Source organism: Oncorhynchus masou, chromosome 27 (assembly GCF_036934945.1).
Source record: "Oncorhynchus masou masou isolate Uvic2021 chromosome 27, UVic_Omas_1.1, whole genome shotgun sequence".
Classification (NCBI taxonomy): Eukaryota; Metazoa; Chordata; class Actinopteri; order Salmoniformes; family Salmonidae; genus Oncorhynchus; species Oncorhynchus masou.
Window position 1 is genome coordinate 42,809,469 of NC_088238.1, and position 12,150 is coordinate 42,821,618.

The following is a 12,150-nucleotide window of genomic DNA, read 5'->3' on the forward strand; positions in this document are numbered from 1 at the left end:
AGTGTAGATGCAGTGATGACCTGGTGTACCTTTCTGGGCTCGTATTTACAAAGCATCTCAGAGTAGGAATGCTGATCTAGGATCAGTTGGACCTTTTAGATCACAATGAATACAATTTTATGGACTGGGGAAACCTGATCCTAGATCAGCACTCCTACTTTGAGACACTTTATGAACGGACTATTCTTTATGTTCCTCCTTCTGACGTTCCTTTCTTTTGACTGCTGTATTGTTACTACTGATTAACCATTTTTTTTTTTTTTTGCCGATCAATGGGAACACTGTAAGATAAAGATTTCCTGCATTGTGAAAGAAAAATGGATGTACATATTGTATCAATTAAAACAACAATGCATAAAGCTTTTATATGTTCCTCCGGTCAATTGATTTGAACGTTGATTTAAATGATCATGTAATATCATATCGTTTGTCATATTAAAGAAAGTGGACACTATTAGATTCAGCTTAATCTTGGTTAACCCAGAACTAAAGTCTTGCGTAATTGGTCAGATGCTCGATTAAGTGTAAAGAGAAGAGCTAGAACGGGGATCGGAACCCGAACTAAGAGCTCCCCCCTCTCTCTTCGCAAGTTGCAGGCAAGTCTATGGGCCAACTATCCCCCCCCTTCCGAAATTCGAAAGATGCCAACACCTACAAAATCGGGATTTGTCCAAAGCACCGGAACTAATGCTGCTTGTTATTTCACACATCCTGTTGTATCATGACCATTTATGTTTATGTAGTCTGTCCATGAGAGATTCAACTAGAACTATAGGCAATATAGCCTGAAGTCCAGACCTGTGTTGGGTTTCTTCTGTTTGGCGTATGACATGGAGTACAAGGACAGGAATATTAGTACAACCAGACTGGTACCCAGGCTAAAGGCAATAGAGAAGACTATCATTTTAGATTCACCTTGGTATAGAGGCTCCAAAAAGCAAACTCTACAATATTCACCTTAATATAGAGGCTTTAAAAATCAAACAACTATATTGTTAACCTTAAATTGCCATCAGCATGGATCCAGCCTTAGGTCTCTCTCTCACTCAACACCCATCTACCCTGTCGCCATGGGGATGCTGGTGGGCTATCTGGAGATAACTCTGTTGCCCTTGACAACTGCAGGCTTTTAAGGGACCCTTTGGCCTTGGTTTCCTGTTAACATACCATTCTGTTCTTTTAGTTATTATAATGAACACAAATAGCCGTCCATCACACATCATACTCGTTCACGTAATAGTCATTATATAACACATACAGAACCGTCTGTTTCCATACAAACAAAGCATTGGGTTACCAAAGGTTGTAACCATTATCAACTTGTGTAGTAGTAGGCTGAGTCACTCGCACACTGAGGCTCTCCTCCACTACCCTCCATCCTCCCCCTGAAGTGAACACGCTCTCCAAACATTGCACACATGCCACTTTCACGTCCGTCCGTCCCCCATCCCTTGAGCTGTGGCTGGGTTCCCTTGAGCTGTGGAACAATGAAAGGGAAAAGGAGGAGGGGAGGAGAGGAGGGAACTTGCCTGCTATTGTAGTGACCAGACCATTGGTCAGGGTAAAATACACTCAGTTGAAAAATCCCTGTAAGCTGACTGATACTTTCCAAGATCATCTCCAAAATAAAGACACATAGGTGTACTCTGCAACATGTATCCTTATTCTATTTCTATGGCAACTGCACTTAAAAGGACAGACATACGGTATATTCTGAATGTCTGAAGACATGGCAGGACAATAGAGAACACGTGTTCTAAACAACAACTAAAAACGTCACATTAGCACCCCAGTGATATTGGGCCATTTTTGTTCTAAACAGCAACTAAACGCTTCATATTACCCAGTGATGTTTTGACATTCATCAAACAGGTCGGTTACCTGCCGCCAAAGATCTCACCATCTCTGGCAGCAACCAGGAACTGGGTCAGGCACTGTGTGTGACAGAGAGACAAAAGAGCGAGGCTCTCCAGTAGCCAAATAAGCTGATAAAAGACTATTTCAGAATGAACAAGGAATGGTTGACTGCGCCTAGGGCGAGTGGAATTAAACGATCTGTTTGAAATCAGCGAATCACTCCAATGGGAGAAGAGCGAGAGGTTTAATAAAGAAAATATAAGTTTATTAAAGAAATGCAAAGACTAGATCGTTTCACTTTATTGTAGAAATACATTGATGAGTCCAGCTTTACTTGACAATTAATGCAATAATAGGAAATTCAGACAGGATATCAGTTAATAAATACAATCAAACAGTATAGAACCTTCAAAAAAAAAAACTCTGACTGTTATCTAGCTAATGAGGTATATTTACTTTAGCTGAGAAATACTTTAAAAAAGGCAACAGTGCCAAACAAATTTTTCAAAGTGTGGTTTTGCCTTGGCAACGGAAGACAGAAACCAAAAATCTAAAGAAGAGGGGTGAGAACAGAAAAATGTGAAGCGAGGAGGACTACAATTCCACAAAATGGAGGGAGGTTGAAAAAAAAGAAACTGATGCGTTCCAGTGGGAGGCTCCTACCGTTGCCCCCTGATACGGGCAGAGAGAGAGAGAGAGAGAGAGAGAGAGAGAGAGAGGGGTGTGTGTGTGTGTGTGTGTGAGGAAGAAAATTGGATAGAGAGAGAGGGAGAGAGAGAGGGAGCGAGAAGGAGAATTGGGAGCTTGGAGGAGCTGCAGCTGCCTGGTTTCCATAGCGATGGAGATGCAGCACAATAAGGGAGAGAGATAGAGTAAGAGATGGAGAGAGGGACTCAGGAAGAGGGGGGGAGAGATGTTTGGGGGAGGTGTAGTTCGGACATGGAGCCCCAGGACTTGCCACTTGAGACCGCCACCTTCAGGGGGACCTGGGTAAAACACACCGGGTGGGGGAGGGGGACATCAAACTGAGGTGTATCTGTGTATATGTAAGCGTGTGTAAGACATCAGCATTGGCAGGAGTGTGGAGAAGAGGTGTGTGTGTGTGTGTGACATCAGCGTGTGCGTAGCACCACACTGACCTAGATTCTCTCAGGGTCTCATCATCACTCACCTGGCCTCCCGCTGTCACACAGCAAGACAGGAAGCAGCTAGCTACTGTTGCTACTACTTTATCAATAAAACACATACTAAGCCTACACTAAGCTAACTTAGCAGTTTCCTTGCTAGCTACTGTAGCTACTACCTTCCCAATAAAACACATACTAAGCCTACTCTAAGCTAACTTAGCTAGTTTCCTTGCTAGCTACTGTAGCTACTACCTTACCAATAAAACACATACTAAGCCTACTCTAAGCTAACTTAGCGAGATTCCTTGCTAGTCTCTCTGCGAACTACTGAAGATCATAAAGGCGAAGCACATATCTTAGCTAGCGACCGGCGCTATTTCCTTTAGAATAAAAAATAGCATAACGATAGGTTAAGTTAACCAGTCTCCCTGGTTGACAATATCAGCAAATGAAATACACACAACTGCTACAGTACAAATAAAAATTAAAAATAAAATACTTTTCCTTACTTTTAGTTCTTTAGTCCTATTCACTTACTTTGAGATGAACTCCCAGACAATCGATGTGTTGCAGGGACTCCATAGTGTTCTTGACCAACACTGTGTCACAAAGGAACAGACAGAAACACATGCTAATAAATAATACAATACAAGCCATCTAGCAGACGCTTTTATCCAAAGCAACTTAGAGTCATGTGTGTATACATTTGTATGGGTGGATCCAGCGGGAATCGTACCCACGACCCTTGGTGTTGCAAATGCCATGTTCTACCAACGGAACCACACGGGACCACATATTACACATGAATATCTCTGATGAGTTGAAGTAGGATGAAGCGTGAAGATTCTATATCTCATGTGTATGACCTGGAGAGAAGAGGGGGATTGTGTGACGTCTGACCTTTGTGTGATTGTGTGATGTCTCACCTGCGAACTCCCCCACCTGAGAGTCCTCCACCTCGTAGAGCAGCTCGTCATGGAGCTGAGCTATCAGCCTGGACAGGACAAAAGAGATAGTGAGAGAAAGAAAGAAAGAAAGAAAGAGAGAAAGAAAGAAAAGGGGACAAGAGGTGAGAGAGACAAAGGAATAGAGAAGAAAACACCGCCTGGAGCAGCGGTCTAAGGCACTGCATTGCTAGGGGCGTCAATACAGACCGGCGTGATCGGAAGTCCCATAGGGCGGCGCACAATTGGCTCAGCGTCGTCCGGGTTAGGGGAGGGTTTGGCCGGGGACGGCCGTCATTGTAAATAAGAATTTGTTCTTAACTGACTTGCCTAGTTAAGTAAAGGTTAAAGAAAAAAGAAATAGAGGGAGGGAGTAGAGAAGACACGTGGGTTGCGTCAGAGAGAGCACTCAGGGTAAAAAGAGAAAGATGAGTGGTTGTAACTGATGATTGCGGCAAGGTAAGTGAATGATGTGGAGTGACTTGATGACCCTGAGCTATGATCATAAGGGATGGGGGGAGGGAGGGGAGAGAGAGGGCAAGGAAGGGAAGGCATGGAGGGAGATAGAAAGGGAGGGAAAGAGGGACGGATGGTGGAAGGGAAAGAGAATCTTGGCAGCAGGGTTGGTAGATTCAATTTGAACTCAGAAGATAAATTGAAAGTCAATTCCTGGAATGAAAATAGCCCATTATTGTATGGAGAACAGGAGGAAGAGAAGGGTGAGGAGAGGCAAAGTTGGGTTGCATCCCAAATGGCACCCTATTCTGTAGATAGTGCACTACTAATGGCGAGAACCCATAGGGCTCTGGTCAAAAGTAGTGCACTATATAGGGAAGAGGGTACCATTTGAGATGTAGTCTTGGTCTAACCTGGCAGAGAGAGAGCTGGAGGAGGAGACTTGAGAGAAGATACGGATCATGGCCATCTTACACAGGTCAGCAGCTGACCCTAGAGAGAAGAAACCAGAAGAGAAGTTAACCCAAGCACACACACACACACGCACGCACGCACGCACACCCGTCCCCTCCACACTACCTTGGACCACAAAGTTGACGGCCTGTCTCTCAGCCTGCATGCGGACTCCCCAGTCTGTAGAGTGGATGTGAGGAAGTGTCCTTCGCCGGCCCATAATAGACACCACGTAACCTAGGCAACAACAACACACAGGTACAGTACTAGAGGTTATTTACACTGCAATTGAAAGGTATGAGTAAGGATGATGTGTTTGGTATTCTAACAGGTTTTATTCTGGATCAAAAGGGGGCTTAGGTGGTGGGTGCAGTAGTTGCAATGGGTGTGGTTGGCCCGGCTGAATTTTAGAGAACATTTTAGCTGTGTAGAGAAATGCTGGTATTTTTAAGTCAATTTCCTGCAATTCTTCACATTTCTTAATGGAGCCGGGATCCATTTTTGCAGTTTTAAAGCTAATTTGCTGCAATTCTACACTTTTTGCCATGTACCTGAGAGAACATTTGGCAGTTTCAAAGCTAATTTCCTGCAATTCTATGCATTTTGCATTGGCTAATGCTGTGTTCTTTTGCTCAAACATAATATCAAACTCAATACTGCTAAATTCATTGTTTTTTACATTTTCAAGCTTTTATTTTGGTGATTATTTTTAGTTCTCAAAGACTATATATATTTTTTTAAATTACAGAGTGGCTGTGGTTCCGGATTTTCTGGAAATCCGATTTTATGCGGCAAAAAAATAAATAATGTATAATAAATAATGTGCACACATTTGATTGGTGATGAACGCCTTTGACTGGTGTAGCCTACACACTTCATGTTTTACACTAAGGACATGGTCAACAACTACTGCATTCCATGTCTCAGTAAACTATTAAACATAAGCGAGTTATGTTATTTTTTCAGGAGGGGAGCTAGGCTACATGCAGCTATTTACATGTTGTACACAAAAGATCAACGTGTTTGTACAAACTCGCAGATTGTTTCTTGCCCCAATGCAGTTACAGTGCATTCGGAAAGTATTCAGACCCCTTTTCCAAATGTTGTTACCTTACAGACTTTTTATAAAATGGATTAAATTGTTTTTCCTCCCTGATCCATCTACACACAGTACCCCATCATTTCAAAGCAAAAACAGGTTTTTAGTCATTTTTGCAAAGGTGTTAAAAATAAAAAACTGAAATATAACATTTACTTAAGTATTCAGACCCTTTAATCAGTACTTTGTTGAAGGACCTTTGGCAGTGATTACAGCCTTGTGTCTTCTTGGGTATGACGCACACCTGTATTTGGGGAGTTTCTCCCATTCTTCTCTGCAGATCCTCTCAAGCTCTGTCGGGTTGGATGGAGAGCGTCGCTGCACTGCTATTTTCAGGTCTCTCCAGAGATGTTTGATCGGGTTCAAGTCCTGGCTCTGGCAGGGCCACACAAGGACATTCAGAGACTTGTCCCGAAGCCACTCCTGCGTTGTCTTGGCTGTGTGCTTTGGGTCATTGTCCTGTTAGAAGGTGAGCCTTTGCCCTGAGTCTGAGGTCCTGAGCGCTCTGGAGTAGGTTTTCAAGGATCTCTCTGTACTTGGCTCCATTCATTTTTCCTCCATCCTGACTAGTCTCCAAGTCCATGTCGCTGAAAAACATCCCCACAGCATGATGCTGCCACAACAATTTTATTTAACAAGGAAAGTCCGTTAAGAACAAATTGTTATTTACAATGGCGGCCTACACCGGCCAAACCCGGACAACGCTGGGCCAATTGTGCGTCGCTCTATGGGACAACCAATCACGGGCCGGTTGTGATATAGCTTGGATTCAAACCAGTGTGTCTGTAGTGACGCCTCTAGCACTGAGAGGCAGTGTCTTAGACCGCTGCGCGACTCGGGAGCACATAGGGATAGTGCCAGGTTTCCTTCAGATATCACGCTTGGCATTCAAGACATAGAGTTCAATCTTGGTTTCATCAGACCAGAGGATCTTGTTTCTCATGGTCTGTGTCCTTTAGGTGCCTTTTGGCAAACTCCAAGCGGGCTGTCATGTGCCTTTTACTGAGGAGTGGCTTCCGCCTGGCCACTCTACCATAAAGGCCTGATTGGTGGAGTGCTGCAGAGATGGTTGTCCTTCTGGAAGGTTCTCCCATCTCCACAGAGGAACTTCTTCCATTTAAGAATGATGGAAGCCACTGTGTTCTTGGGGACCTTCAATGGTGCAGACATTTTTTGGTACCTCCAGATCTGTGCCTTGACACAATTATGTCTCTGAACTTTACGGACAATTCCTTTGACCTTATGGCTTGTCTTTTTGCTCTGACATGCACTGCCAACTGTGGGACCTTATGGTGTGTGCCTTTCCAAATCATGTCCAATCAATTGAATTTACCACAGGTGGACTCCAATCATGTTGCAAAAACATCTCAAGGATGATCAATAGAAACAGGATGCACCTGAGATCAATTGAGTCTCAAACCAAAGGGTCTGAATAGTTACGTAAATAAGGTAGTTCTGATATATATTTTGTTATATACATTTTCAAAATTTTATAAAAACCTGTTTTCGCTTTGTCATTATGGGGTATTGTGTATAGAGTGATGAGGGGGGGGGGGGAGCATTTAATCAATTTTAGAATAAGGCTGTAACGTAAAACTAAAAATGGATAAAGGCAAGAGGTCAGCATGTTTTGAAGGCTACTCATTGTAGCTTTCATAATGCAGCTATCTAAGCAGAATATCAAAGGGTTAGACATGCAGTCTAATTAACACATTTATGTTATTTTTTCATCATCATTGAAAACATTGGCTAAGCAGAAGGCAGACAAGCAGTCAAAGTAGTAGCGTTCCTTTTCAGCAACTCTGATTAGTAGCTAAGATATGGCAGCAAGTATAAAGATTAGCCTACAACATCACACAAAATACAGATTGTTTTGCTCCAATGCAATGTGTAGTTCAACCGCAATATCCGTTACAACAGATAAATGGCCTTCATTGTAGCCTTCAAAATGTAGCCTTCATGTGGCCTTCATAATGTAGCCTTCATAATGTAGCCTTCATTATATAGCCTTCATAATGTAGCCTTGAATGCTCGTTCAAATCACCACAGGGTTTTTATTTCAGCTGTGCAGAAATATGATGTAGAGACCTACTCTATCATCATGGTTCATAAGAGGGTGATTAAAGAGAGAACCGTGAAGGGTGCTGTGTGTGTAAAATAAGTCATGCGCAGAACTTGATCCATATCCACAGCTTTGAGCAAGACGTTTCCAGAGGGGCGGGGCTGAAAACTCAGCATTCGCTGCTGCGGCCTAAAAAATATATACTGTATGTACATTATCTTTTCTACATATGTTATATCGTGCTTTTATTCGATTCATTTTACACATGAAAGTGTTTTTTTATATCCCAAAAATGTAAATAACAAAAAATCACAATGTTACACTGTTTGACGGCCGGCCCAAGAATTTCAATGGGGAAAAATCCCTGTTCTAACAATAAAACAGATGGCATGACTGCATTTATGTAACTCCAGTAAGCACAGTCCCCTGTCATAACAGCATTGTAAACTAGTTGGGTGGCAAACACACACACACACACACACACACACACACACACTTCCCATCCCTGACACTCAGACTTCCCAAACACCAACCCACTCACACGTGCCCACGTCAGGCATGTCTGTCCTAGTGCATTCCAGTATTAGACAAAGGCCCCAGGCTTTACAGGCAAATCCTTCTGGAACACAGTGAGGTAATCCACAGCCATACACACAGAATGACCCTCTGTAATGTGTTTGTGTGTGTTTGCAGTGAGTGGGTGTTCATTCATAGCATGTGTGTTCGCAGTGAGTGTGTGTCGGTTGTATTATTTCACCCCATACAGCGGGGGCTACACGCGTGACCTGGCCTACAGGAATGTGACCTATTGGTCGAGGGTATAATGACAAGCATGTAAAAGGGCTAACTGGTTGTCAACATTCATTCAGAGTCACGGATGGCTAGTGTGATGGTCGTACATAGGAATGTGCATGGGTGTGAATGTTTACATTTGACTGTGTTGGAGCCATGAATGAGGCGTGCGTGTGTACACTGACCGTACAAAACATTAAGAACACCTGCTCTTTCCATGACCAGGTGAATCCAGGTGAAAGCTATGATCCCTTATTGATGTCACTTTTAAATCCACTTCAATCAGTGTAGATGAAGGGGAGTAGACAGGTTAAAAAAGTAGTTTTAAGCCTCGAGACATGGGTTGTGTATGTGTGGCATTCAGAGGTTGAATGGGCAAGACAAAAGACTTAAGTGCTTTTGAACGGGTAGCAGGTTCCAGGTGCACAGGTTTGTGTCAAGGACTGCAGCGCTGCTGGGTTTATCACCCTCAACAGTTTCCCGTGTGTATCAAGAATGGTCCACCGCCCACCGTTTTTTTTTAAGGAGGTAGGAATGTATATGCCTATAAAAAAAATGAAATACTTAAAATAATACTTTCATAACAAAACGTACATTAAAAACAACAACAAAGGAAAAGAAAAACACAGCTGGTCTTCAAAATGATTAAAAGTCAAGCTAATATTAAACACTCACAAAGACAGATAAGAACAGGCAGTTTCCTGTGGAGAGAAATTACAGTGTCTCTACGTAGGTAAAGAAAAGCTGCCACATTCTGAAGAATTTGCCAGAAGAACCCCATAGGACAAATGCAATCTTTTTCAATTTACTAAAGTGTAAGACATCTTTAATCCACACAAAACGAGGAGAGCGCGATTTCCACCGAAGTAAAATCAACCTTCTTGCCACAACAAACTCAAAAAGGCTACAAAGTCTGATTTATATTTTGCCATTATCAAAGAATAATGTTATGTTATGACAGTAGGAGGAGCAAAATGCACCTGTACTACTCATGTCACAGATAAAGCTGCACCTTTCTATCTATTGAAATGACTATTGGGAAGGTGGAATTTAGCTGAGAGTTGTTGCAACGATGCAAATGTGCCGTCGACATGCAAATCATTGAAGGATTTGATGCCAAGGTTAAACCCAACGGCGAAGGCTCCATCTACTATCGATGGACGGAGAAAACGTGATTTCTGATTAGAGGGGCACTTAATGAATAGGTTTGCAATCCAATGTGATGTCTAAACTGGTTCCAGATCTCGAGAGTGGTTTTGACTCAAATGGTTCTGGCATAACCTGAAATAGCAGAGTTAATAGGCGAGTTTGCCAAAGCAGCCAATGAGAATGGCATACAGGGGGAAATACTCTATCTTCAACCATGCTGGAATGACATGTGGGGCATCTGTACGCATCCAGTACTGAATTACATGGAAGTTGGCAGCCCAACTGAATCAATAGTAGGGGCAGCTAGAGTATTACAACATTTATCAAAATGTTCAGAAGTCTATAAAGATGCATAGAAGTCCTTAAAAACTGATAATTTATGAGCTGGGGATCGATTGTTGCACCTGTGGGCGTTTGAATTTGAGACATTTTGTGAGTAGAGGAAGACTGGCAAAGTTGATGAGAAAGCAATTTACTTCCCTTGTCGCCATACTCACAGTGAGTATATCACGAGGCCTGTTGACAAAGTATCGAATTCAGCGTGTAAAGAGAGTCGATCCCTGTACACATTTGGGGATGGTGAGGTAGCGTACAAAATTTGAATTGTCAGTTCAGTCTGCCTTCCCTCTGTTTTCTTTCAAAAGTAGTAAGTGACATGATTTGACAAAAGGCACCAATTTGTGTATGAAAATTGCAGCTTTTCTCCCTTTACTTTGATAAAGATGGCATACCCAACCTTTCTGCATTCTAAAGTGATCAGAAACTCTCAGATGGGTCTCTTGTAAGAAAGCAAACTGTGTTTCCAGATGTTGAAGATGCTGAAGTACTCTACCACGTTTGACTGGTTGGTTCAAATATTTACAGTTCCAACTAGAACATGTAAGTATACTCCTAGCCGAATATCCTATTAAATTAGGTTGTTGAGTCATCATCCTTTAATTTAAATTAATTTAAATATAAGCATAAGACCAAACTTGACATACAAGAAAACAGTTGAACTACCTCCCATCAGTTGAAGTGTCTTCCCAAACAAGACCCGCGCATCCCATGCTAGTACACAAGCTCCTAAATACGCTCCAGAAAACATAGTGGTTACAGTAGCTAGGCTAAACTCTTACCAAGTGGAGCGTGGTGACAATTTCACTACATGACCAAAAGTATGTGGACACCTTCTCGTTGAACACCTCATTCCAAAATCGTGGGCATTCATATGAAGTTGGTCCCCCCCTTTGGTCCCCCCTCTCTGCCAGATGGTGAAGCGTGATTCATCACTCTAGAGATCGCGTTTACACTGCTGCAGAGTCCAATGGCGGCGAGCCATTGAAACCCATTGTATGAAGCTCCCAACAAAGAGTTATTAGGCTGACATTGCTTCCAGAGGCAGTTTTGAACTCGGTTGTGAGTGTTGCAACCGAGGACAGACAATTTTTACATGCTACGTGCTTCAGCAATCAGTGGTCCCGTTGTGTGAGCTTGTGTGGCCTACCACTTCGCGGCTGAGCCGTTGCTTCTCCTAGACATTTTCATTTCACAGTAACAGCACTTACAGTTGACAGGGACAGCTCTAGCAGGGCAAACATTTGACGAACTGACTGGTTGGAAAGGTGGCATCCTATGACGGTGCCAAGCTGAGTCACTGAGCTCTTTAGTAAGGCCATTCTATTGCCAATGTTTGTCTATGGAGATTGCATGGCTGTGTGCTCGATTTTATACACCGGCAGTGGTGTAACGTACTTAAGTAAAAATACTTTAAGTAGTTTTCTGGCGTATCTGTACTTTACTATTTATCTTTCTGCCAACTTTTACTCTTACTTCATTACATTCCTAAAGAAAATAATGTACTTTTTATTCTATACATTTTCCCTGACACCCAAAAGTACTCGTTACATTTTGACAGGAAAATGGTCCAATTCACACACTTATCAAGAGAACATACCTGATCATCCCTACTGCCTCTGATTTGGTGGACTCACTTAACACAAATGCTTCATTTGTAAATTATGTCTGAGAGTTGGAGTGCGCCACTGGCCATCTGTCAATTAAAAATAAATAATTAACATTTATTATTATTATTATTATTTTTTACAAATGTTTTATTGTGACGTCTGGTTTGCTTAATATAACACATTTTTTAAACGGTGTCTACTTTTACTTTTGATACTTAAGTACATTTTAGCAATTCCATTTACTTCTGTTACTTTTCTAAGTATC

The 12,150-nt window shown here is 42.3% G+C and overlaps 1 protein-coding gene across 1 annotated transcript in view; it reads right to left on the reverse strand.

The window, feature by feature from the left end:
* Positions 1–1,567: 1,567 nt before the first annotated feature.
* poln (polymerase (DNA directed) nu) overlaps positions 1,568–12,150 on the reverse strand; it is an 82,337-nt gene continuing 71,754 nt past the window's right edge. Inside the window, exons 20-24 of the mRNA XM_064939123.1 lie at positions 4,964–5,074; positions 4,798–4,876; positions 3,911–3,978; positions 3,522–3,583; positions 1,568–2,843 (exon numbers count right to left, since the gene is read on the reverse strand). Of these exons, the coding sequence (XP_064795195.1) occupies positions 2,751–2,843; positions 3,522–3,583; positions 3,911–3,978; positions 4,798–4,876; positions 4,964–5,074 (413 nt within the window). The 3' untranslated portion in view covers positions 1,568–2,750. The remainder of the gene's footprint in view (positions 2,844–3,521; positions 3,584–3,910; positions 3,979–4,797; positions 4,877–4,963; positions 5,075–12,150) is intronic.